The sequence below is a fragment of the Bos indicus genome, chromosome 5 (assembly GCF_029378745.1).
Source record: "Bos indicus isolate NIAB-ARS_2022 breed Sahiwal x Tharparkar chromosome 5, NIAB-ARS_B.indTharparkar_mat_pri_1.0, whole genome shotgun sequence".
In the NCBI taxonomy this organism is placed as follows: Eukaryota; Metazoa; Chordata; class Mammalia; order Artiodactyla; family Bovidae; genus Bos; species Bos indicus.
Window position 1 is genome coordinate 32,697,897 of NC_091764.1, and position 26,946 is coordinate 32,724,842.

A 26,946-nucleotide genomic window follows, 5' to 3' on the forward strand; every position below is an offset into this window, starting at 1 on the left:
TCTCTTTTGCTGTCTCGTACACCGGGTTATTGTTACCATCTTTCTAAATTCCATATATATGCATTAGTATACTGTATTTATGTTTTTCCTTCTGGCTTACTTCACTCTCTATAATAGGCTCCAGTTTCATCCACCTCATTAGAACTGATTCAAATGTATTCTTTTTAATGGCTGAGTAATACTCCATTGTGTATATGTACCACAGCTTTCTTATCCATTCATCTGCTGATGGACATCTAGGTTGCTTCCATGTCCTGGCTATTATAAACAGTGCTGCGATGAACATTGGGGTACACGTGTCTCTTTCCCTTCTGGTTTCCTCAGTGTGTATGCCCAGCAGTGGGATTGCTGGATCATAAGGCAGTTCTATTTCCAGTTTTTCAAAACCACTATGAGGTACCATTTCACACCAGTCAGAATGGCTGCAATCCAAAAGTCTACAAATAATAAATGCTGGAGAGGGTGTGGAGAAAAGGGAACCCTCTTACACTGTTGGTGGGAATGCAAACTAGTACAGCCACTATGGAGAACAGTGTGGAGATTCCTTAAAATATCTGATTTTTATTGGTGACAAAGGCATAGGTACTGTTTTTACTAATGTGGTTTATTATCTGCAGTTGTAATTGAAAGGAAAGCTACATGTCATTTAAAAGTTAATGGTAGTAAGGATGTAGTATTTTTCCCATCCAGATTTTCAGATCTCTTAAAGGATCACAGGCTATCATAGAAGAAAATTTTTAATTTGTATTTCATTTCATTGAAACTAACAGACTCACTAGAGATGTATTGTTTTGATTAGACTGAGTAAAAGTCATTGCATTTCTTACTAACTTAGGGAAATTTTGAATTTTGCTATTCAGGAATTGCACATGATTAAAAAATTATAAGGCCTACATTTTTAGGTTTGATTAATGCCAAGAATAATACCTTGTAATAGATTAGAGATTATATCTACATTTATGAGGACTCTAATTTATTGTGTTTTGTTGCTTTGGTTGATAACCACATAAGTATATCATAGCAAGTTTTTTTTAATTTAGAAGACCTATGTGAGTCTTACTTGCATATATTTCTAGTATGTCTTTATTTTTTTTGGCTGCACTGCCCAGCTTGCAGTCTTAGTTCCCTGACCATGGTTCACACCTGTACCCTCAGCAATGAAAATGCTGAGTCCTAGCCATTGGACCACCAGGAAATTCCCTTTAGTGTGTCTTCTAGATTTACAGTTAATGTCTGAAGTTTTCTCTACTAATAGTGAGTGCTGTCAGGTACTATCTGTCGTAGACTAGATGAGGAACAGGGAAAAGAGCAACTTTTCAAACAGGAGTTTGAACGGAACCAAGATGTAAAGGGATGGTATGATTAGTGAGGTGAAGAAACAGGTCTAGTGTCCCAGTGCAGGTTCAAAGACACAGGAAGCAAAAATGCCATGGTACCTTCTGGAAAGGGCAGGAGGTTCATATGATGACTGATACGCAGGGGCACTGGCAGAGATAAGGCTGGAGAGCCAAGCAAGCCCCCAGCTTTGTGCTCTGCAGAGGAGCTCGACTTCATCCTAAAAAGTGTGGAGACCATGCAGTATCTTGAATGGGAAAATGATGTAATCAGTCATGTAGAGAATAAACTGGTTGGGGCATGGACATGAACACACACAAACATAATCTTTTGCTCGGAAGTGAATTAAAGAATTCAGAAAAAAAAAAAAAAAAAAGAATTCAGGGGTGTTTAATCTTGTTCATATTAGGTCTTATTTTGAAGGTAGGATGGCATTCATTTAGGTCTTGGGAAGAATGTGATCACAGAAGATTCTTTTTTTTTTTAAGAAAAAATTCTTATGAAACTTTTCATAGTAAACTCTGTACCAAATCATTTAGTTTTCACAGGCCATACCTTTTTTGTCATATTTAGTTCCACTTTTTTCCCGCCTGAGTTATTATAAAGTAAATCCTTGACATGATATTTCATCCTTTAAGGATGCTTCATACATAATCACAATACTATTATTTTGCCAAGTAAATTCATAACAATTCATTAATGTCATTTTAATATATGAGGATATCAAGATTTTTATTTTATTTTTTTTAGCTTTTCTTTTTTGTTATGAAGCAGTACCTAGTCAGACTGAATTGATTGCTGATTGCATGGCTGAGTAGAATTTATGAAAAGTATTAGATGATATTCTTTCACATACACAATGAATTCGAAGTGTGTGTTGTTTTCCTTAGGTGATGTGTAGTATGGGTAAATCTTAATGAAGTTTGGAGAAATGATGCCAGTTACTGCTAATGTAGTAACTGTACATGTTGAGAGTTGGAGGGGAGGTTTGCTGTGGTGTTTTGTCTGCTTTATTCATATTTTACCATCATTAATTCCATCCTTCCACCAGACTAATTTCTGACTTCACTTAATCTGTTACCTTCTCCCTCCTCAACCAGAGGATTCCAAAATTTGGTGAGAATAAAAAATTTAGAAATTAGTCTTCTGCCTTAAACAGAGATTTGGGAATTGGTAATTGAAACTATATGTATATTTTTTTATATTAGAAACTCAGTTTACATTAAGTTTTTTATAAGCTACATTTTCTCCTTAGTATTTATATCATGTTTAATAGGTATGAAGAGGCTGAAAAAGACTGCACACAAGCTGTCTTGTTAGATGGCTCATATTCTAAAGCTTTTGCCAGAAGAGGAACTGCAAGAACATTTTTGGGAAAGCTAAGTGAGGCCAAACAAGGTAAGACTATTTTTATAACAACTGGCTCTCTCTCTCCCTGTTGACACTCTCAAGTTATAGTAGCAGACATTTTTGTAGCCTTTCCACAGTTTGAGGATACAGAACTTGGAGAAGTACATTTTCTTTCACAGTTTAGGTTTGCAAGTTTGGAGAAATTGAGCTTCTATAGTGGGCCTGGTTATCTTCTAATAGCAGTACAGTCTGGCCAATTGTCAATCAAAATTAATGAAAATTTTGAATTATAGGTGAGAAGGAAAAAAGCAGGAAAAAGGCAAGAATGAAAAGAAAAGGAATCAACAATCAGGAGATAGAGGATAATTTGAGATCTGTAATGATGCCTTTTTTCCTTGCTTGCTGCTGATTATTTTTTTTCACAATCTGTCTTTTTAGTATTTATTCTTAGTCATTTTGAAGAACCAGCTTATTTCTCTTGTGTATATTTTCTGTTTTATTTATTTCTGCTCTTTATTTCCTTCCTTCAGCGGTCTTTTGGCTTAATTTGCCAGTTTTCTAACTTACTGATGCATCAGTAGTTACATAGTTGATTTTCAGCCTTTGTTTTGTGACATGTTCATTTAAATCTGGCCCTTTAAAGTCTGTCTTCAACTGTAGCCCATGCATTTTTTTTTTTTATTATGGTAAAATATACATAACATAGAATTTAGTGTTTAAGCCATTTTTAAGTGTACAATTCAATGCATTGAGTACATTCACCTTTTGTGCAACCATCACCATTGTACGTCTCCAGAACGTTTTCATCATTCCATTTTGAATACTTTGTCATTTGACAGTAATTCTCTATTGCCCCTTCGCCAGCATTCTATTTTCTGTCTCTGAATTTGACTGTTCCAGGTACCTCATATGAGTAAAGAATCATAAAATAGTTATCCTTTTATATCTGGCTTACTTCACTTAGTGTGTCTCCAAGACTCATCCATATTGTAGCATATATCAGAATTGGATTCCTTTTTAAGTCTGAATAATATTGCATGATCTGGAATTCTCTTAGATTCTCTCTTACATTTGGTGAGTTACCCCATCATTTGTTATCAGTGTGAGCTTTGATAAGCAGATGACCTCCAGCCCTCAGGCCTCAGTTGTGTCATTATGAAGTGAAATTGTAGTGAAGCTTACCTGAGAATTGATATAAAGCAAAGAGAAAAGCACTCAATAAGCGTTAGTTCTTATTATTGCTCACCAGTTTCCTAGCATCCCGAGTAAAGCTTCTTGAGATGTAGGTATGTGGTTATTAACTAAATATATGATTTCTTGAACTCCGTAAGGTGTTTGCACTAATTTATTATGTTTCTTAAAAATTTGTTTTAGATTTTGAAACTGTTTTACTTTTGGAGCCTGGAAATAAACAGGCAGTAACTGAACTTTCCAAAATTAAAAAGGTAAGCGTTTTTCTTTCCACCAAAATATGGTCCTATCTTCTGAAGCATAAATGCTTTTATTTGTTGTGTGATTAACTTGAGAATATTTTGATAGTCATAATTACAAATTTATTTTCAAGGAATTAATTGAGAAAGGACACTGGGATGATGTCTTTCTTGATTCTACTCAAAGGCAAAATGTGATAAAACCCATTGATAATCTGCCTCATCTTGGATCAACTGTAAGTAAACCTGAATTTTTCTCCTTGCTATTTAAATATCACTGCTATAATAAACTGAGTTGAAACAAGCTGTTGAATTAGTAGGTCTCTTAAAAGATATGTTGAGATCTCTTCCTAGAACCAGTTTTAGAATCTTAAAAAAATACTTCTTAGGAATATTGGCATAAGAAAATTGGAGGAAATGGAACTGTTTTAAGTTCTGTCATAACTTTTTAAAGTGTCCTTTAATTTAACACTAAATATTTCTTCATATTTTCTGATTAAAAAGAAATTTGAAGCAGTTGTGCGTTTTGTAATTAAATGGCTTTTATTTCTTTTACTGTTCTTATTTGAGATTGGGATTTTATTACAGTATAGTCTTGCAACTTCTGTGGGGTTAGACCTAAAATGAACACTTTGGCAAAAATCTAGTACAGGCATACCTCATTTTATTGCACTTTGCAGATACTGCACTTTTTACAGATTGAAGATTTGTGGCAACCCTCTGCTGTGCAAGTCTGTTGGCACCATTTTCCCAATAGTATTTTCTTTACTTTCTGTCTTTGTGTCACATTTTGGTAATTCTCTCAATATCTCAAACTTTTTTGTTAATATTATATTTGTTACGGTGCTCTGTGATCAGTGATCTTTGTTACTATTACAAAAAGATTATAAGGATGAAGGCTCAGATGATGGTTAGCATTGTTTTGCAATAAAAAAATTTTAAGTTATATACATTGTTTTTTTAAAGACATGCTGCTATTTCACACTTAAAAGAGTATGGTATAGTGTAAACATAACTTGTATTATGCATTAAGAAACCAAAAGCTTTAGGTGACTTGCTTTATTGCAATATTCACTTTACGTGATAGTTGTAACTGAACCTGCAGTATCTCTAAGGTATACCTGTATAGGCAGAATTATTCTTAAGAATATGTGCTGCATGTTGTTTTTAGTATACCATACTGTTTTTTATTAAGTCTAACAAAAACAGCTTTTCCTGCAGTACTGGAACGGAAAGAGTAGATGGTAAAATTCAGTGATTTGTCTTGTGTTGGACTTTTAAAATTGAATCATTTAAGGCATGTATTATTATAGATATATACACGTGTTAGTCTCTCAGTCGTGTCTGACTCTTTGTGACCCTATGGACTGTAGCATGCCAGGCTCCTCTGTCCATGGGATTTTCCAGGCAAGAATACTGGAGTGGGTTGCCATTTCCTTCTCCAGGGGATCTTCCTGACTCAGGGATTGAACATGCATCTCTTATGTCTCCCGCGTTGGCAGGCGGGTTCTTTGCCACTAGCGCCACCTGGGAATTCATGTATATGTGTATATGAATTTATATATATACATATAAATTTGCCTGGTAATTTCTGATGTTTTCTTAGTATCATATATGGAAATTATGAAAGATAAAATACATATAAAAAAGTACCCAGGACAAATTAAAATTTAAAGGATAAAGTGAACATCTATGAAACCACCAACTGGGTCAAAAAATTGAAATGTATCAGCCTCCAGAAACTTCCCTGTGTGCTCTTCACTGATCATGATTCCCTCCCTGCCCCTTGGAAGTAACTGTTAATGCATGGATGATGCTTTGAAAGAAATGCTGATTTTACAATGAAGTCAGGGCAGATATTTTTATCCTCCTTTTACTAAGGAAGAAGGCGAGGCAAAGAAAGTGTTTTGCCAAGTTCTTATTTCAAGTAACGAACAGAGGAATTCTTTAATACATTTCCTGGGTTCTTATTTTGACTTCATTCCTGAATTTTCTGAGATAATATTTCATGTGCCAGGCATAAATCTAGTTGCTTTTATACATTACATTCATTGTCACACATCGTATTTATTATCTATTATTCTGTTTTTTACAGTAAAGGTGATTAAATGTTCAATGTGATTTATACTTTTACATTTCTGTAAAATTTTGTCACAAAAATTAATTCCAAACTTTTAAAAAAATAAGCCTTTGTCACACTTTGCTTGTCCATAATTATAAAAACACTGCCACGTGGTAAGTCAAATATCTGTATGGAAGAATGTTCTGTGGCCAGTGTATCCTAAACAGCTTTTATAAATCTGTTGAGTTCTGTCCTCCCTCAGGTTGTAAATCAATTATGTTAGTAATTGTGAAAATGCAACATGAATTTTAATGTTTTGTGGCTGAATCTCAAAACAGAACACCTCCATGAATTGAGAGATCTGGGGTTAACCATTTTGTAACTGATCCAACACAAGCAAAATCATTATCTTAGTAGGAAGGGGAAAATTTGCTCTTTATTTTTGTAATAGGTCTCTGTTTTAAAATCTGGGGATTATTTTAAAAATAGTATGGCAGTTTGGTATGATGCTTTTGGTTTGATTTGAGTCCCACCTGATAAAGGCTTCCTAGGTGGCACTAGTGGTAAAAACAAAAACAAAAAAACCCTTTTGCCAGTTCAGGAGACACAGGTTCGATTCCTGGATCAGGAAGATCCCTTGGAAAAGGAAATGCAACCCACTCCAGTATTCTTGCCTGGAGAATCCCATGGACAGAGGAGCCTGGCAGGCTATAGTTCATAGGGTTGCAGAGTCGGATACAACTGAAGCAACTTAGGCAGGCAGACCACTTCATAAGCTTTAAAATCTTAGGCAAGTATGATACCTATGTGACTTTTTCTGCTTAAGCTGAAAATTACTCATAGGTTAGTTGAGATCAAAGAAGATGATGTCCAGGAATGCTAAGGCAGTTTCAGGTGAAAGAAATGTTAATTTCCTTTTCAGTCCTTTGTGTGCCTTTGTGTGAGGCCACCTGAACACTGAGGAAAGTGGTCAGGAAAGGGGTTACTTTATTCAAGCGAGAGGCTCAACCACGGAGTTCTGTGCTTGAGGGCTGCACGTTTGACTACTTTTGGCATGTCTTCTCTAGAGAGACTGTAGGTGAGCAGTAATCTAGACCTGCTGGGCCTGGAGTTCCTAGATAGGAAGTAAGTTAGTTTCCACTAATTTATTTTCTATTATTCTATTTTCATTTTCCTGTTTTTCCATATGAAAATTTCACCTTTCTACTTGGTCTTTCTTCTCTTTCTGTTTATTTTCATTTCTGTTTTCTTTTTCTTGAAATGGTCATAAAGCTAAAGAATGGTCATAAGCTAAAGAAAATGTTATGTTTCTAAATTTTAATTTAAAAAGAGATGAATTCGGGAATTCCCTGGTGGTCCAGTGGTTAGGACTCTGTTTTCATTGTCAGCCGCCGGGGCTCAGTCCCTGGTTGGGGCACTGAGATCCCACAGGCTGTGAGGTGTGGCCAGAAAAAAAGAATTTATGCTTTTATGTTTTCTTATATCTTTCAGCTATAGTGGTATCTTTTATGTTTTTCTCCTTTTACCAGTATACTGTTATCCCCTCATCCCTCCCAGCCATCATCAGTAACATTGAGCAGCTCTCAGGAGCCAGTGGTCTACCCTTAAACAGATCATCTGTTAGGAAATTTATTAACTTGGGTCAATTTACACATTGTCATTGACAGGATTTAGGTTTTGTTTTTTGCCTCATGGTGTGACATGCAGGATGTTAGTTCCCTGACCAGGGATTGAACCTGTGTCCCCTGCAGTGGAAGTGCACGGTCTTAACCACTGGACTGCCAGGGAAGTCCCCAGGGTTTGGTTTTAAATGGGACTGCATCAATATAATTCAGTAGTTGTAGTCTCTTTTTTTATAGTCTGTCTTTAACACTATTTTTTAACATTAACATGTCCATTCTTGGTCAATATTTTGATAGAAAGCTTACTGGTTTTGATAGTTCTCAGCAAAGCAGAGGCCTTAGATTAACATGACTCTCCTTTAGAACTGCTAGAACTGCTAACAGGATTCTGTTAACAAATTTATAATAGCTTCTTTATTTATGTATATTCATCCAGTAACACTCAGTTGTTACCATTAGGTCGTTTCTTAGTTATGCTAGTGTAATGTCTGGTTTTAACACTGAGTTTAGTATAAAAGGTTTTTATATTTCAACTTTTTAATTTAAAATTCAGTTGTATAGTTGGGATGAAAACAATATACTGAAGAAAGTCTTATTTTAAAAATTAAAGTATTACGTGTAAGCTGAGAAAGAAATTGAAAATGTTTAACATCTGTTATGATTAAAATAAATAGTGAATGCTATTTATTTTAATAAATTAAAAACCATTATTATGGTCAAGTACTTACCAACTTTGTGAATATTATTTGACAAATCTTTAATCCTGGGCTGGTTTTATCCAGCTGCTACATATGAAGAAGATGCAGTTAGGTTTAAATATTGGTCTCTTTCATCCAGAATGCTGTTTATTGCCTGACCTTGTTCTGCTTAGCTAGCGTACAGTACTGATGTCATTTGGCCGTATTTTTTCTTGGTTTTGTTGCCTCTGGGATAAACTGAAGACTCCTTGAGATGGTACACAAATCCCTTTGTAAGCTGTCTTTAAGCAGCCTTTGCAGCTTTGTCTCACCTCTCCTCCCCTTGCACCAGCCGTGGTGGACGCCTCACCTTCCCACTGGCCACACTGTACCCTGTCACACTGCCAGTCCTATGTGCTTTTTCTGTGAAGCTCCCTGATGTCAATTTTTATCTTCCTTCCTCTGTTCTTTGGGCACCCTGTACCTTCACCTTTTATAGTGCCTTCTAATTATTTCTACATGCACCGTCTTTCCCCCATTTAGACATGCATATGGTAGGTGCCGTGACGCTTTTTGTTCTTTGCATTCTCAGAGGGTATGACTCCAGATTGAATTTACTTACAGCTGGAATATTGGCTGAAAGAACATTGTAACCTTTTAATTTGTGACCCTAAAATAAGAAACCTTTGTATATTGATGTAAAGAATTGATTTTATTGTTTTAGAAGCCACTCAAGAAGGTTATTATTGAAGAAACTGGTAATTTGATACAGACTGTTGATGTGCGGGATAGCACTGCTACTGTGGCTGCTGCAGAGTGTAATCCAGTTACCCTGGCGAGTGTAACAGCGACCACAGGCATGACAAATAAGAACACGAGCCAAGATGACCTTTTGCCCACAAGTGATGTCCCAAAAGCCAAAGTATTGAAAATAGAAGAAATCAGTGATACTTCAGCTCTTCAGTGAGTAGAAATACTCTTATTTGATAATCATCTGAATGGTAATAATTCCACTGGAAAATTGACAGTACTGATAAGACTTCTGGTTGTATTCTTCCTCATAACCTTTTGAACTACCCAACTTTAGATTCTGTTCTTTTTTATTCTTTTTACTTAAATGTAAGAGAGGTTTTGCTGAACGAATTATCGTTATTCCTTTACCATAGTGAGGAATTTAGAAATAATAACAGTACCTTGAACAAATTGATTTCATCTATTTTCTTTTCTAGAACTTAAGTAAATATGTTTCACTTGGTAATTCAGCAAAAATTTTTAATTTTTTGAAGGGAAGCTTCATAAACAATGTAGAATTTAGGCATTGTCATTATTCTAGCCTTTGATATTTATGATTATTTTTAGGCTCTTTAAATTTTGTTCAGAATTTTTTAAAAAGTCATGTATTTTTTAAATCATGAGAATATAAAAGACATAGATTAATAGTTTACTTTGGGGTATTGAAATTTTATTATATATTCTTGCATTGCTACTCAACAGTCCTATTAAAAACATTTTTTTTAAACTTTGAATTCTAGTAGTTCTATTTAGAGTGATAGTATAGATTGTAGGAAAACTTTTAAGTAGGCAGACTTTTTTTTAAAGGAGGAAGCATTTCTTTTTGAAATCTTTCTTGAAACTGTGATAATTCAGATAGTTCAGAGTGAAAGCTTGAGTTGTGAGTATATGTGATATAATAATGCAGTATGGGTTTCCCTGGTGGCTCAGACGGAAAAGAATCTATCTGCAATGTGGGAGACCCAGGTTCGATCCCTGGGTTGGGAAGATCCCCTGGAAAAGGGAATGGCAACTCACTCCGGTCTTCTTGTCTGGAGAATTCCATGGCCAGAGGAGCCTGGTGGAATACAGTCCATGGGTTTGCAAAGAGTCAGACACGACTGAGCACTAACACTGTTACTACTAATGCAGTGTATGGAAATAGTTTGTCAAAAGGTGGCAAGGCTGTTAGCCCAGCTAAAGAGAATAGGCAGTACATAGTCAGCACACAAAAGTTTGTAGAAGTATAATGTCTTGCCAAAATTATATATATATTATCAGCTGAAAGAATTTACTACTGGTAGAATATAAATAGATAACACACTATTAATAAAGTCAGAGATTTTAGAATCTCTATTGATGTTTCTGTATATAAACTTTGACTGTTTGTGTTTCTTTTCTGATTATTTGATACCTCTGAAATATTTCAGCTCTCATGTCAATTTGAAAAAGGATGTATGTCAGTCTTTGAGTGAGAAGATTCCTACAGAGGTAGACAAAGCACCTGCTCAGTTTATCAGGACTGTTCTTCCTCCAGTTCCTGCAAACTCATTTCAGCTTGAATCTGATTTCAGACAACTGAAAAGTTCTCCAGATATGTTGTATCAGTACTTGAAGGTAAGAGGTAGGAAGCTAGTAGTTCTCTTGTAAGTTAGAGGTCAAAGAACTTCTTTTGTTGCCATATAATAATAGGGTTGTATTTGCTTTGTAAACAGTATGATTCTGCGCTTCCCTGATAGCTCAGTTGGTAAAGAATCTGCCTGCATTGCAGGAAACCCCGGTTTGATTCCTGGGTCGGGAAGATCCGTTGGAGAAGGGATAGGCTACCCACTCCAGTATTCTTGGGCTTTCCTGGTGGCTCAGCTGGTAAAGAATCTGCCTGCAATGTGGGAGACCTTGGTTCGATCCCTGGGTTGGGAAGATCCCCTGGAGAAGGGAAAGGCTACCCACTCCAGCATTCTGAGTGACTTTCACTTTCACGTCTCTTATACAGTGTGATTGTAGAAAATGCTCTTACCCCTTGCCTAATAAATACATCATCCTGATCAGGCACATACGTCATCCTGATCAGGCCATTTTAAGTATTTGCAACCAGGGAACCTTTGGAAATAGGTTCTGTGTTAAATTTTGTTTTGTAACAGAAACAATCTAATTTCATACATCAGGACTTAAACTTAATTCTCCATTCTTTAAGATGAGGAAAGAAGCTAAAATACAGTGAGTGCCTTCTGTGTGCTAAACTATGCTTACAATATTTAGGTAATCATTCTCCTGAAAATGAACTTTTATTTGCTCACGGAAGAGTCAAATCATATGAAATTCACCAAATAATGGATTTTTTAGCACTTTTTCAAGTGTAATTACTGTAATAATTTCTTATAATTGGTATGTCATATTTCAAAATATATTATCTCATGTAGATCTATTTTTTAAACTCTCTTTTTATTGCTCCTTGAGCTCTCTTGTTTCCTATTCCTCTTGGGTGATATATGTCTCTCCATGAGATTTTTCTGTGAATTGAGCAGAGTAAATATCTTACAGTCCCTCTAACTTTCTGTCATAGTTACATTTCAATGTGATTCCCCATTATTATTCATTAAATACTTATGCATAGGAGTTATTCTTTACTATGTTGATCTAAGCAATTATTATATAAATAATTTGTGATTGGGAATATTGCCATAATTTTCTAACTCCTTATTATTTTTCCCAAGCAAATTGAACCATCCTTGTATCCCAAGTTGTTTCAGAAAAATCTAGATCCAGATGTATTCAACCAAATCATTAAAATTCTGCATGACTTTTACATTGAGTAAGTAAATTTAGTTATACTTTCCTACTGTAATGCTCAGCTACTTTTAGTTATTTGGAAAATTCATCCTTTTTGGTATCATACTGCTACCTTTTATTTTGCAGAATTAGCTATATTGTAAAGTTTACTGTTGCAGTAGTGTAAAGAAATACAAGTATAAACATGAAAAGGGAAATGATTAGGAGAAAAAAGGACTTACAGATTTTTTTAGAGAAAGGTGGAGTATAGAAGTGACAAGTATTATAGCAGATTAATAATGTCTCTTCTATGCCTCACATTTAAGAATATTAGTTTCTTCAGTTGACTTGATAAGCTCTTCATTTGGACACTTAAAATATAGACAGTGTGCAGGAACAAAAGATAAATGAAGACTTTATTTATATATAATTAGAAATATTATTTTAGTAAGCAGAACTAAATGAGCTGCTTTTAATTGATCATTTGCTTTTTATTTGGACTTCAGGAAAGAAAAGCCATCACTCATCTTTGAAATCTTACAAAGACTTTCTGAACTAAGAAGGTTTGATATGGCAGTGATGTTTATGTCAGAATCTGAGAAGAAAAGTGAGTTCTATAGAAAAAGCTTTTCCTTTACTCTTTATTCTTGTGTGTTCCTTTATTTAACAAATGATAGAAAATATTTATTGAATGTCAGTTATGTACAAAGTGTGTGCAATTTAATTGCAGTTTAATTAAATTGAGTTACAGTTAAATTAGGTAAAATTTTTCAGTCAGTGTAGGTATGATTATCATTTTGCTCTTACAAAAGGGGAAACTGAGGCATATATAGGTAAGGAACTTGATTGAGGTTCCACAGCTAGGAAGCCAGACCCAGGATTTAAACCAAGGTGGTCTGAACTCTTCTACTTGAAAATATAGTATCAGTGTAATGGTTGAGCTTCTGGCATGGTGGAACATGTACAGGGTCCCTGCCATAGGAGCATGCAGTGGGGTGTGGGTACATAGGTGGTCGCAACCATTTTTTTTGGCTAATATCTTTGAGTTTGTTTGATTTAAGCTGAATTCTCAAAAAACTACTGGAGTCAGATGAAGGGAGTGAGGATGTGTAGAGGTTTTGAGGCAGGAGAGGGCAAATTGAACTCAGAAAATTAAAAGGAGTGCAGTGTGGCTGAATTGTAGAGTTAGAGGGTAAAGAGAGGCAGGTGATGAACTTGAAGAATTATATCCCTTATTTATTTCTACATCTCAGTCTTTGGCATATAGTGTCAGTTTTGGGAAACCCTAATTTAAGTAAAATCAAACTATAGAGACACTTCAATTACAGTTGTCCCTTGAACAGTGTGGGGGTTAGGGGAACGATCCCTCCACGCAGTTGAAAATCTGCATACAATTTTACAGTCAGTCCACAGCATCTGAGATTCTTCATCCAGATTCAGTCAACTCTGGATCATGTAGTACTATAGTATTTCTACTGAAAAATATCCATCTGTAAGTGGATCTGTGCAGTTCAAACTCATGTTGTTCAAGGGTCAATGGTACTCAAGAGTTTTAAGCTATAGTCTAGTTTTAGAAAGAGAAAAATCATTAGAATGCACCTCCTGGACTAAACACATTTGAGCTCCTTTTCTGTCTCTTCTTTATGTTTGTAGCAGTGACGTTGAGTCTGAATCACTGAAGAAAATACTCTTTATGTTGTATTTAAGGAAGTGGACCTAGTTTAGAGAGATTCTTAATAAACTTAAACCAAAAGAATTCTCTGCTTAATCTTTAGTTAATCAGAAATAGTCCCTGAAATTCCCTCAAGGTATTAGTTTGTTATTACTATTCTGACTTCATTTTCTATCACTGTTTAAAGTCATTCTGCCTACCTCACTGACTGTGTTTTTTAATGTACCAAGTTGCCAGGCTTCTTGTAGCCTCAGGGTCTTTGTGTTTGCTGTTTCTCTCAGCCAGGACTATCCTTCCCTGCCTCTTCTTCATTTCATTCAGTTTCCACCTAATAGGCACTGCCTCAGAGTCACCTTTCCTCACAGGCCTGCTCAAAATAACTGCCCGCCTCCCCTTCCTCCTCACTGTCTGTCATCTTGCCTGGCTTTGTTTTCTTCATAAGACAGAACTACAATAGTGGACAGTATTTTAAGTGTGTATTATTTCTCTATCCCTAATAGAATGAAAGCTCCATGACAGCAGGAATGTTTATCTACCTTGTTCTCTGGGTCTCAGGGTATTAGAATAGTGCTTAGTACATAAAAACCTTAGCATGAGTGCTTGACTGAATGGATTTCTTGTCACTATGATGTGGTTACTTGAAGTGTACTCAAAGAATGTGAGTTGGTCTTCCAAACTGGCCTACCAACAGTACTGTCTTGGTTGGATCACCACTCTCTGCTAGGTTACACATGGAAGCATTTAGAGTAGTTTCTAGCATGTAACTAAATATTCAATAATTAGTAGCTATTGTTGTCTTTTATTGTCATTGTTATTAGTAATAACTGTTAGCTAGTTTTAATGTTGAGGGATATAGTATGAACTCTATAGCAGTGTTTTCCAAAATGTTAACTGTGGACAGTTCACCTGTATGAAAAATAAAGATTTTATTATGACTCATAAGGAAATCTTATTTTTAACTTTTAATTGTTATATATTTTATTATATATTTAAAAAATATATAGCTTACCCATCAAACATGATTTTTGTGGATATTACTGCTAATTGTCTATTTATAGTAGTGATAAAAAATTTTATTTTAAAATAAAATGATTTCAGTTTGAAAAACAGTTAATTGGAATATTAAGTAAATAAAAGTATACTTGTTATACGGGGCAAAAATCTTTAAGGTAGTACAGAATGAATTATGTTTAATCTGCAAAGTTCATGTCATTAAGGATATAGGGAAAATTGTTTATTGCTAAAGCAAAATATTCTGGCAAGAAGTATCATTGGGTTGCTGTATAATTTTCTGTTCTCGGGTTGGTTCTTTAAATATCTGAATTAGAATTTACAAATAACCCTAACGATTGCTTTAAAATGTAAAAAGTATTTAACAGACTTGATTATTCCTTTTAATTTTTGCTTTACTTTTTAAAAATAGAGATTAAAATGAAATTTTTTTCTTTTTCAGTTACACGTGTATTATTCAATCACATAGACAAATCAGGATTGAATGATAACTCTGTTGAAGAACTCAAGAAAAGATATGGTGGTTGATTTCCATTTTTGCTGAAATTATTGCCTCTTTAAATTTCATATGTAAATTTTTTTCTACTGAAATTAAATGTTTTGCTTTTTAAGAAAATTAAATCATACAGAAAAAGGACTGTTTCTGGACATAAGCTAATTAAGTGTAAAGTGAATTGTGATTAGTGAGAAATATACTTAAGTGAACTATTTATAAGTTTTTTCTGAAAATAAAAATATAAATAATGAGGTATACTTGTAAAGATCAGTATTTTATTTTGTAAGTCACTTTAAATGTTTAGAGTATTCTTCAGTGCCTCATGTTACATTATTTTTATATTTTTATGAATTTTTGTAACCACATGATAAGGTTGCTTCATAAGCATATAATAAAAGTATATTTATAGAGAATTAGGTAGATAATCATGTTGTTTCATTATAAAATGGTTTCATATCATTGTGCCAGTTCACTAACATAAAATTGCTTAGTTGCAGGATGTGTATTTTTAGTGTTTATTTTGAAGGAAGACTTTATTATTTAGACTTTTTAAAAGATTACTTGGAGAGTCACAGCTTCCTTAAATTTTAATGCTACAGTTTTTTTTCCATATGATATCCATGCTGCTGCTGCTGCTAAGTCGCTTCAGTCGTGTCCGACTCTGTGCGACCCCACAGATGGCAGCTCACCAGGCTCCCCCATCTCTGGGATTCTCCAGGCAAGAACACTGGAGTGGGTTGCCATTTCCTTCGCCAATGCATGAAAGTGAAAAGTGAAAGTGAAGTCGCTCAGTTGTGTCTGACTCTTTGCAGCCGCATGGACTGTAGCCCACCAGGCTCCTCCATCCATGGGATTTTCCAGGCGAGAGTACTGGAGTGGGGTGCCATTGCCTTCTCCGATGATATCCATGTTATATGTCAAATATAAGACAGATGGTCTAAAGCAAGGTGGAAACGTTTAAACACTTGGAATTTTCAGGTAGTAATTAGCGTATAGCTTGCGTGTAAATGGTTCATGCGAGTGTGGTGACTGTGAACTTTTGAAATCTGGGCTATGTTCTATTTATCCTTGTTCTGCATGGTACCTGGCCCAGTCCTTTGCATAAAGCTAGGTGCTCACTTGATATTTATAAAATTTAATGGGACGGAGGGCAAGAATCAATTTTAGTAAATATTCAAACTAGCAACCTAGCAAATTTTGGGCATCCTGTAAATATTGCTAAAATAAAATTAATTTTAGAGACCTCTGGTCACCATCCTATAGCTGTTGTTAGTATCAACAAGACAGTCAAATTTAAGACTTTATTTTTGTTGCACCATACATATTTTATGCTTGTAATTACTTGAGGAATGATCAATCTGTTTAAAAAAGATAATTTCCCCAGTTCATGGTATAACTTATTAAGATGATCATAAGTTGTATAGCCCAATGTTTTACAACATACTTGGAGTTTATATTTTGCTAAATGTATAGTCTTGCTATGATATATAAATAGGCAATGAAGTTTAGCCATAAAGTATAGCTTATACATAAGTTTATACATAAGCTATGTAATGAATTTTAAATGACTTGAATTTTTCTTAAGTCATTAATAAGAAAGTGATTTTGCTGAGATTTGCTTGCAGGAGGGTGCTTGCGAGGCTTGGCTGTGGTGAGATGGTTGAGGGAGTGGGAGTCAGATTATGAAGGGCCTTTCATGAAGTGACAAAATAAGCCAGTTTTCTGAAAGTGATGAGGAACTGGTGAAGGGTTTTAAGCAAGGGAGTGACATGTGTTTTGATTTTTAAGATCATTCTGGTAGCAGTGATGAGGGGTGGATTGCAGTGATGAGGGGTGGATTGCAGTGATGGTGTGGCTGGAAACAGACCAATTAGAGGAATATAGGAGATGAATAACATTTGAACTAATAGTAGTGGATAACATGAAGTACTTATTTGCCTGACATTAGGGGTTTTATGTCATATTTTTTTTTCATTTAAATCCTCAGCAGCCTTAGGAGATAAATTCTGTTACCTCTAATTTACAGATTGAGTGAATTGAGGCATATATAGGTTGTGTGACTTGCCCCTGGTTACTTGGTAATAGGTGGTCTTTACCCAGAGGTTTCTTGCTCAGCTGTCATTCTATACTGGCTGGTGCCTAGGAATGGAAGACAGGATGAGTTTAAGGTTTATTAAGGAGGAGGGTCCACAGGGATTGGTGGTATTCATTCACTTTCATTCAAACATTCCTTGAGAATCCATTGTGCTGGAAGGTGACTAAGTGCTGGGTGAGACACAGGCACAGTTTCTGCCCTCCGGTCACTCAGTGTAGCTGGGGAGTTGGATAAACTAGCGTTTATGGTATAGTGTCATGAGTGCTCTGAAACAGTTTGGACAGGGCACTGGGGGAGCATGGAGGGTGCAGCTCTGAATCAGATTGGGTGAAACAGAGTTTTATATGAGACTTGAGCTATGGGAACAATGGTCCAGGTGCATGATGGGAGGGAGAGGGTCCTGGCAGAGGGATCAACAGAGGTGAAGGTCATGTAACATATTAGGGCCCCTTGACTTGCCCTGGGGATCATAAGCAGTTCCATATACTATAGGGCTGCTGTATGGGATAGAATTAGAATTCGATTGGCTACATTCTCCTTTCATTTGTTTCTTATTTGTTAATTTTTCATGTATGTACATCCTGACCCCATACTAGATTTTGAAGCTGCTTTGAAGGTCATGACACTGTCTTGTATGTCCTTAGTGCTGACATTGGCTTTGTCCATGGCAGAGGCATGGACATTTATGGATGGATCAGTCTAGATTATTACCACCTTTCTTCCCAGATTAGGTTCGAGTTAGTGCATTTCTTCTCTCACTGTGGTTATTTAACGCAAGACTGTCATTAATCCTGGCTCTTTGAAGCTACAGATATATCACATCTGCTAAATAGTTGTTTTTTCCTTAGTAAGGTTCAGTGATGTTGACACAAACTCCACAAAGAAGCTGTCGATTTAGTTTACTACATACCATCTCCTGTTTTTTTGAGGGGAGGGTGTGTTGCTACTGACTGACTATGATAGCAGACAATTTGCTACCGCTAATCTTCACAGATGTTTTTAAAGAAATCATGTTTTCATGCTTTTACAAATCTGAAAAGGTGGGAGGTAGACTTTCAGGAGCTTTTGCTTTTGAAAAAGAGATGAGAGAGTCAGTTTTTTCCTGCAGTGAGTTATAAAGCAGGTGGCATTAAAAAAGAAAGAAAAACTTCTAATTCACTGGAGAAGCACACTATTCACAACTCTTTCATAGAAATCACTTGGAAAGTAGAAGAAAAATGAGCTATACATGATACAGGTTAACCCCAAATCAGATGGATTAAAATCAATAATAATTTGGACCAACAGAAGCACTTGATTAAAAAATCCTTGTTAACTTAATTGTTTTATTGAGCTTCTATAGGTTTAACAATTCAATTATTTCCCCTTGAAGTGTGAAGATGGATAGCTTCACTTTAACTCAGCTGCAGCATCAGCCCATCTTGCCGTAAGACATTTAGCGTGATGAGTGACATCTTTTATTATCCATAGCAGTCTTTGTGGCCTTCTAATCCCAACCTGGCAGTGGTGAGGAGGCAGAATTCCTTAATCTCGCTTCTGAAAATGGCTGTTCCTGCTTGAGCACTTCAGTACCCTGGAAACCTTCAGTAACTGATGCTTATTGTGGAGTTAAAGCAAAAAAGGCCTCTGGGTAATTGTGTTACCCTGGGTATTGTATTTCCTAAATATTAATAATCCATATGTGCCCCACTAGATGTGACTCTTGTGGGTCCGTGGTTAATAGTGCAGAGGGCCTGCAGAGGATTTGGCCTCCTTGTTCAGAGGATCCAGAGTTGGGGGCAGCTTATCTGAGAAGACGAGGCCCCTTCAGTTTGGGCTGACTTCTCTGGGAGATAGGCAGTTCCCTCGTGGCTCATGGGATCAGCTGCTTTGGCAGTTGGTGACTGGCACCGTGCTGACAGCTGCGAAACCAGTAGGACCGAGGGTGATGAAAGGCCCAGTAGAGGAATATGACGGATGGTTCTGGAGCTGCAGATGTGGGCAGCAGGGAAGACTGCAGGGAGGAGGTGGGGTCTGAGTGGGTCTTGAGGGACTGGTGGGCTCTGGCTAGGTGGGGGAGGGGTGACAAGACGCTAACTGCTCTGAGTAGATGATGGATAGTGAAATGACAAAGCAGAAATTGCTGTGATTTAGCAGTTTTCTAATGGTCAGCAGTTTTCTAACGGCACAGCAAACCCAGACCTGCTCACACAGGTGAGGCTGCAGGGAGAACTCTCTAGCAGGCATGTCATTTCACGTGTCTTCTGGAGGATCTTGTATTTTATGTAATGATCTTGCAGCATTTAAACTAGATGTTTTGAAATAATCAGCTTGAGGGGTCAGAGGAAAAAAGGGAAGATAGATGGTCATGCAGTCAACCTGGATAAAACTCAATTTAGGCCTCATTATAATCCTTCTTTTGTTTATTATCTCTTTGGGGAATAGTGTAAATGAGGAAGATAAAAGTCTGAGTTCTTGCTGTCTAGTTTAATCTACTTACCGCTTGCTTTACTGATGACATTTAAAACCATCAAAATGAACATAATTGATGATGACCTTGAGGCTGATAATGGGGGAAAATGTTTCATGAAACCAAGGACATCCCTTGGGTAGTGTGGGGCGGATGAAATCAGGATAAAATGAGCAGCTTAATAAAGGTTGAGTATAGAAATAAGAAATACTGAAACGTGTGTAAAAATGTCATCAGTAATAAGATTCTCAGCTGCTAATACACTACTGAAACACATCAAACACGCTTCCAAGCCCTGTCTGGTTGTCTTGTTGTCTTTCACTAACGAGTCTCCTGAGTTGCTTCCCGTCTCCATGTGGAGGCCTGTTTGCGCAGAGCAGAGCACAGTGCTGGATAAACGGCTCGCTGACCAGAAGGCCAGCAGAGCTGGAGAGAGTCGCTGGGTATTGGTCACAAACACCACGCAAAAGTTATTCTGAATTAATTTGATATACAAAAGGAGAGTTTAAAAAAGAAACAACCATTCTATAGCCAGAATGGTGAAAACACACAGGGGTAGTGACTCAATCTTTTCATTAATCATGTAGCAGAATGGAACTTGCAGCACTGTTTAGAATACATCTGAAATTTTGTCTAGAAGAACCAGGGCAAGAGAGAAGATAATAAAGAGTTTATCACAACAATGTGATGTATAGTTTTCTTGACACTTGGTTGGTCCTATGTGACCCTTGAAACTGTCCTTTGAGATATTTAGGGCAGCACTTAGGCTAAATTATTTGCTCAAAAGTCATGTGAATAGTGATAGAACGCAGAACTCAATGCTGGTTCCGGAAACCTCTAGTAGGTCTCTTCACGTGGAATGCAGTAATGATAGGGACTTCACTGAGTAAACTTTTACATCACAAACCTTTGAGCGTGGGCTCGGTGGGAACTAGAAAGTATCCGTACCAGTGGGGTATAAACATGCAATGTGTTTTCAAGAGATGGTTTGCATAGCACATTACTTGTCTCACAACAGGAAGTTAATATTTGTCAAATAAGTGAATGAATGAATTCAGACACTCTAGAACTGAGCTGAAGAATCCAGATGAAGAGCCTTTTAAGTTTGGCTCAAAGCATTTGTTGAACATTAAAGACCTTTTTATCATCAATGGGGATTATTTCAATTCCCTTTTATAGAATTGTGTTTAAAAATCTACCTGCAAACATTTTTTGAATACTTAACGAGTGTGGAAAGGGAATAGGAATTTTGTCTCATGTGGAACTCTCTTATTGGTCCTAACAGTTCAAACAGGCTTAGTGATAATATTAGGCTCCTGTTTGTATGCACTCTGTTGTGTGCTGTGTACTGTACCAGAGCTTTGCATATATCATCTCAATCCGAAAAGCGTGCCCAGAGAGATAGGCTGTCCTGTGAAGCTGGGAGTCCAGCAGAAGTTAGAGTGACTTAGACACTCATGCTCTTCCTTCTACGCTGCAGTCACAGCTGAACAATCTTCATGATAACACAAAAGCAGGGCCAGGGAGGGGACAGGCTGGCAGGTGGATTTCTTTGGTATTACTGTCACCCACTGGATGTTCAGAAAATAGCATGTATGTGGCAGAAAGCATTCGGATGGAATCAAAATGAAAGTTTATTTTTTATTGAGGTAACTTTGGTTTATATGTAACATTATATGTTTCATGTGTATAACATTTTATTTCTACTTCTAGATAGACTATAGCATGTGCTCACCACCAAAAGCTTAGTTTCCATCTGGCACCATTCAGTTGACCCCCTTTACCTGTTTTCACACACCACAGTGTCGTATACTGACCACATCGGAAAGCCTGCCTTCTTACACCAAGCAGAGTCCCCTTTTCCAGTTTCATAAAATCGGTAGGGTGTGTGGGAAGGTATCCTTCTTTCAATACTTTAGTGCATGGGACCTGTATCTAAAATAAATATCAGACTGGACTTTGAAGAGGAAGAGATGTCATGAAAACGCAGTCAGAAAGAAGTGTACAGAAATGTGTCTTTGCTTGGGACGGGGTTGGGGGTGGTGCATGTTCCTATGTGTGTTTATACTCACGTGTGATTGGTGGGAAATGGCTGTGTCTGTATGTGATACTCAAGTCTGCTTTAAGTCGCAGCATACAGGGATATGTTTATCTTTTTTTTTTCCTGCCTCCCTGTTTCCATCACCAATAAATCCTTTTGGTATTTACAGAGTCCATTAAAGTAATAAGATGTAGTGATTTTGCTGTTTAGTCTCACTGGGATCCTTGAATATATATGTTCTGTAACATCAGAGCAAAAACTGTAATAATGATGAATTCAAGGCAGATCCTGAATTACAGTAAAGGAGTACATTTGCAGTGGCAAAAGGCCAAACTGAGACCACAAGTTGTCATCATTTTGTGGTCGTTGGTCTTATACCCCAAAGATTGTATCATGTTTCATCTTTACTCTTTGAACTAAGCCTGTGAGTGCTAAACATCCTGGAATTCTTTGTGATTAGTTACTGCTCGTGGGGCCGGTGGTAGTTTATTAGGATGGCAGGAAAACCAAAGGAAAGTACTCAGATCCATTTATTAGCCAGCAATAAATAGAGACCACTGATGTGCCAATCTGTTTCTCCAGCTACTGGTCTGATTTTAGTGCCAGGAACCTACAATTCAAGACCAAATACTGTTATCTAGAGAGTCTGGCAGGAGTGGAAGCTCTGCTTAGTTATAAACTTGATCATGTCCTTGGCTCTGGCCCCTGTATTGGTGACAGAGGGCCCCTTTCTGGTTACATCTACCCACTGGCTCCCTGTAATGCCTGGATAGTCTATTCTAGACCTCTTGGAGACAGTTTTACTTGGCCCAGGCATGATAATAATTTGAATTTGAGCTAATTGGTCCATTAGCAGGGATAATTTTATGTGATAAAACCCATGACATCCTCATGCCTTGGAGAAGAGGATTCTGAAAAAAATCCAAAGGCAGGCCTTGGGAGACCAAAGCCAATGTGGAATTTAGTCATCTGGAAGTGAAAAAGGTGATCTAACTGGAGAAATGGAGAAGAGGAAGGTAAGGAGCCTGCCACCTCCCACAGGCTCAGAGCTTTGTCTGAGTGGGGCCTGGAGAAGCTGAGGTCCCGGGATCACAACTTGACAAGAGTATCCATGGGTCTCCAGGGTGAGCAGTCTCCTGAGGTGGTTCAGTGTGAGGCACTCCTGACATAGCTCTGGTTATTGTTACCTCAGTAACAGCTAGGCTGAGGTTAGTGGAGAGTGAGGATGCTATAAGGTAGTATCTGCTTTTAGCCCTTTTGCAGATCAAACAGCAGGGCCATATGAAGGCCCCCAAGATGCAGAATCCAGAGAGGGTACCACGCTCAAATTGACTTAGGTATTATCATCAGGGATCCAGCTCTAGGGGGTCATTCATGATACTGGAAGGCAGAGTTTAACGAAATGTTGCCACACTTGAGGATGCCATCGGGGCATTGGGACAGAAAAGGGAACAGGTATCCCTGCGTGTGAAGTCCACTGCTTCTTTGCACGGGGGCCCTTCTTCATTACCATCTGCCTGAGTCAGGTGAAACAGATTTGTAAACCCCACAGTTTGTGAGCAAACCTCATAGTCTCTGCAGAGGTTCACAGTTTTCTGTGAAGACGGGCTTCCCATTTAAAGGCTCAGCACCTCAGCTGGCAGCCTCTGCACTTGCACATGTATCATTCCTACTTTCTGGACTTCCCCAAAGGAGTGGGTAAGCACTTACATCTGCTTGGCCAAAACCCCAGTTGTGTTTCCCAGAAAAATGGGAGAATCTTGCCGAAGGGAAGAGAAAATCCAGAAACACACAATGCAGGAATGCTTGCGTGTCCCCAGATTTTGGCTTTCTTTTTACTTTGGTTTTGTCTGTTACACTGGGTACCTGGGATTGGACTTTGCGCTTTGACTCACCCTATCACTTTTCTCGTCCAAGGAAGCCTGATTTGGGTAATCAGAGTCCATCAGTCAAAATGTGGATGTATAGTGTCTGGAAAAAACTCCAGCCTATAGTGTGAAATGCTATAGTCAGGTTGCACTGCAAGTTTGCCATCTCATTTTTCATTACATTTAATCTGCCATTGCCTCTGACAGAGAAAAGAAGAACAAAGTTTTCTCTTAACTGACCACATGACAACAGTGACCACTGAAGAATTTTGAATCGAGGACATTTTTGAAAAGAAAATCATATAAGGGAATGAGGCTCCTTAGATGAATTTGGAAGGCAGTTTTAACAGGTCACCTTAACTAGCTGTAAACCACCTGAATTCACACTTAAGATTTTCATTATTATAGGGATCAATATTGGTTTTAATTATCCTTAACATTTGTTACAAGGAAAGCAAAGAGTCTCATTTTCATGTATACAGTTGCTTCCCATAGATCTGCTTTTTACTCCGAGCTGTATTCATTTTTTCAAGGGCTGCCTTATTAGCTTTGATCCAGGAGATGGCAGTGTGCTTTTCGTTTTGGGACTTGGATGTGACCTCTTACACCTTCTCCTGTTAGTTGGTATGTGTGATAGGGTGGTGCATTGTGAAGTTCCTGATGTAATATGTTCATTGATCCACCATACTGAAACATTAATAAAAAAATCTGAATTATAGAAACTGGGTTATATTATAAATTCATAAAACTAATCTACTTATTTTTATTAATCAAATAGTGAACACTTAGTACTGTACTGGATGTTCTATGGGTAAATAGAAATGTTAAAAGCCATTATTGCTTTAAAAAGCTTAAAACCTAGATATGGACCCACAAAGCTAGTAAAGATGAAACTGAAGACAGTTATATGTTAAATTAATTAGGAGTTAAAATAGATTACTGTGGTCAGCGAGAGGACTTCTCAGAGGGAGGTGGTAGTTAAAAGGATGAGTAGGAACTTTTGGATAAAGAGGATGGATTAAGTACCATAATTTTTCCCTCTCTCTTCAGATCCTACTAAAATGATAGTATAGGATTACAAATAGGTAAATCAGAACAGCAAAAAAAAAAAAAAAAGGCAACATTAGGAAATAAGATATCAACAAATTTTTTAAAGATGAAGATGGAGAGAATTATAAAAAGGATTTCCATGAAGGAGCATGGAATAAGGTCTTTATCAAGTTAAAGAAAGTGCATTTTATTTCTATTTTTCTGTTTTGTTTTTTAATCAAGAATAGTTAAATTTTTCAAGTACATTTTTTTGGGGCACTATTGATAAGATCATGTGATTTTTTTTTCTATTAATCTTTTAATATGGTGGATCATATTGGTTGACTTTCAAATGCTAAACTAGCCTTCCATCCCTGGGATAAATCCCACTGGATCATAGTATAGAATTCTCTTTATATAATGCTGAATTCTATTCACTAATATTTTGTTAAGAATTTTTTTTACGTCTATATTCATGAGGAATATTGACCTGTGGTTTCCTTTTCTCCCTCTCTCCTTTCTTTCCTTCCTTCCTTTTCTTTCTGTCGTTCTTTTTCATTCTCCATCTTTGGTTTTATACCAGGGTAATACTAACTTCAGAAAATGAATTGGAAAATGTTCTTTCTTCTTCTATTTTCTGGAAGAGATTGTATACAAGTGGTACTAATTCTTCTTCAAATTTTGGATCAAATTCTCCAGTAAAACAGTCTAGGCCTGGAGATATATTTTTGGGGAATTTAAATTTTCTTAGTATTATAGAGCTATTCAAGTGATCTATTTAATATTGAGTGATGTACTTAGTGATGATAATACTGAGTGATGATAATTAGTGTTTTTTGAGGTATTGATCAGTTTCTAAGTTGTCAAATTTGTGTGTATAGAGTTGTTTGTAGTATTCTTTTATTATCCTTATTATTTTAAATGTGTTGAGGCTTGTTTTATGACCCAGAAAATGGTAAGTGATTTGTGAGAACTTGAGAAAAAACTATGGATTCTGCTGTTGTTGGGTGGTGGTGGACTTTATAAATGTCAGTCTGTTGTTTGATGGCATTGAGTGTTTCTATGTTTTTGCTGCTTTTTTGCCTAGATGTTTTCTCAATTTTTGAGAGGGATGTTGAAGTCTCTAACTATAATTGTGGATGTGTGAATTTCTCATTTGAGTTATATCAGCTTTTGCTTCATATACTTTGTAGCTCTGCTGTTGGTATGTATACGTTTAGGACTGGTATGTCTTCTTGGTGGATTGATCCCTTTGTCGTTATGTAATGTCCCTTCTTGTTTCTAGTAATTTTCTTTGTGCTGAGATTTACTTTGCTTGATAATAATATAGCCACTCCTACATTTCTTTGATTCATGTTTGTATGATATGTATTTTTTCACCTTTTTACTTTCAACCTTCTTATATCATTATACTTGAAGTGAGTTTCTTGTAGACAGCATATAGCTAGGTCATGGTTTATAATCCAACCTGCTAACCTCTGTTTTTAATGTGTATATGTAGGCCATTTCTATTTAATGTAATTATCAATATGTTAGGATGTAAATCTAGCATTTTATTGTATTTTGTTTGTTTTCTTTTTGTTCTATTGTTTTTCATTTCTTTTTTCCCCTCACCTTCCTGTGTGCTTCTGGAATATATTTTAAAATTCTATTTTATCTTTTAAAAATATATCTTTAAATATAGCTTTTTATTGGTTGCTCTAAGTATTATATTATATGTACACCTAACTTATTGCAGTCTCCTGGTGTTGTCATTTTACCAGTTCAAGTGAGGTATAGAAAACTTAGTTCTCTTTTTGTCCCTATATCTTTCCCAATTCCTATTTCCTCTACATATAGTATTTCCTCTGTATACGTTGTCCTCAGACAATGTTATAAATTCTGCTTCAACCTTCAAACATTATTTAGAAAACTCAAGTGGAGGAAAGCCTGTTATATTTACTTCAGTTCAGTTTAGTTGCTCAGTCGTGTCCGACCCTTTGCAATCCATGAATCGCAGCACGCCAGGCCTCCCTGTCCATCCCCAACACCTGGAGTTCACTCAGACTCATGTCCATCGAGTCAGTGACACCATCCAGCCGTCTCATCCTCTGTCATCCCCTTCTCCTCCTGCCCCCAGTCCCTCCCAGCATCAGAGTCTTTTCCAATGAGTCAACTCCCTAATATTCCAAGATTCTTCCTTGTATTGTTTTCTTTATGTTTAGAGAAAATTTCTTGAGCTATTCTTTTTGTGTAGGTTCCCTGGTGAGACTTTAGCTTTCCTTCATCT

General features: G+C 36.7%; 1 protein-coding gene across 3 annotated transcripts in view; it reads left to right on the plus strand.

The window, feature by feature from the left end:
- Positions 1-15,448, plus strand: part of RPAP3 (RNA polymerase II associated protein 3) — a 38,151-nt gene extending 22,703 nt beyond the window's left edge. For all 3 annotated transcript variants that reach the window (XM_070789218.1, XM_070789219.1, XM_070789217.1), the window contains exons 10-17: positions 2,612-2,733; positions 4,060-4,130; positions 4,250-4,351; positions 9,201-9,439; positions 10,678-10,864; positions 11,962-12,059; positions 12,523-12,623; positions 15,142-15,448. In XM_070789218.1, the coding sequence (XP_070645319.1) occupies positions 2,612-2,733; positions 4,060-4,130; positions 4,250-4,351; positions 9,201-9,439; positions 10,678-10,864; positions 11,962-12,059; positions 12,523-12,623; positions 15,142-15,227 (1,006 nt within the window). In that variant the 3' untranslated portion in view covers positions 15,228-15,448. The remainder of the gene's footprint in view (positions 1-2,611; positions 2,734-4,059; positions 4,131-4,249; positions 4,352-9,200; positions 9,440-10,677; positions 10,865-11,961; positions 12,060-12,522; positions 12,624-15,141) is intronic.
- The last annotated feature ends 11,498 nt before the right edge of the window (positions 15,449-26,946 follow it).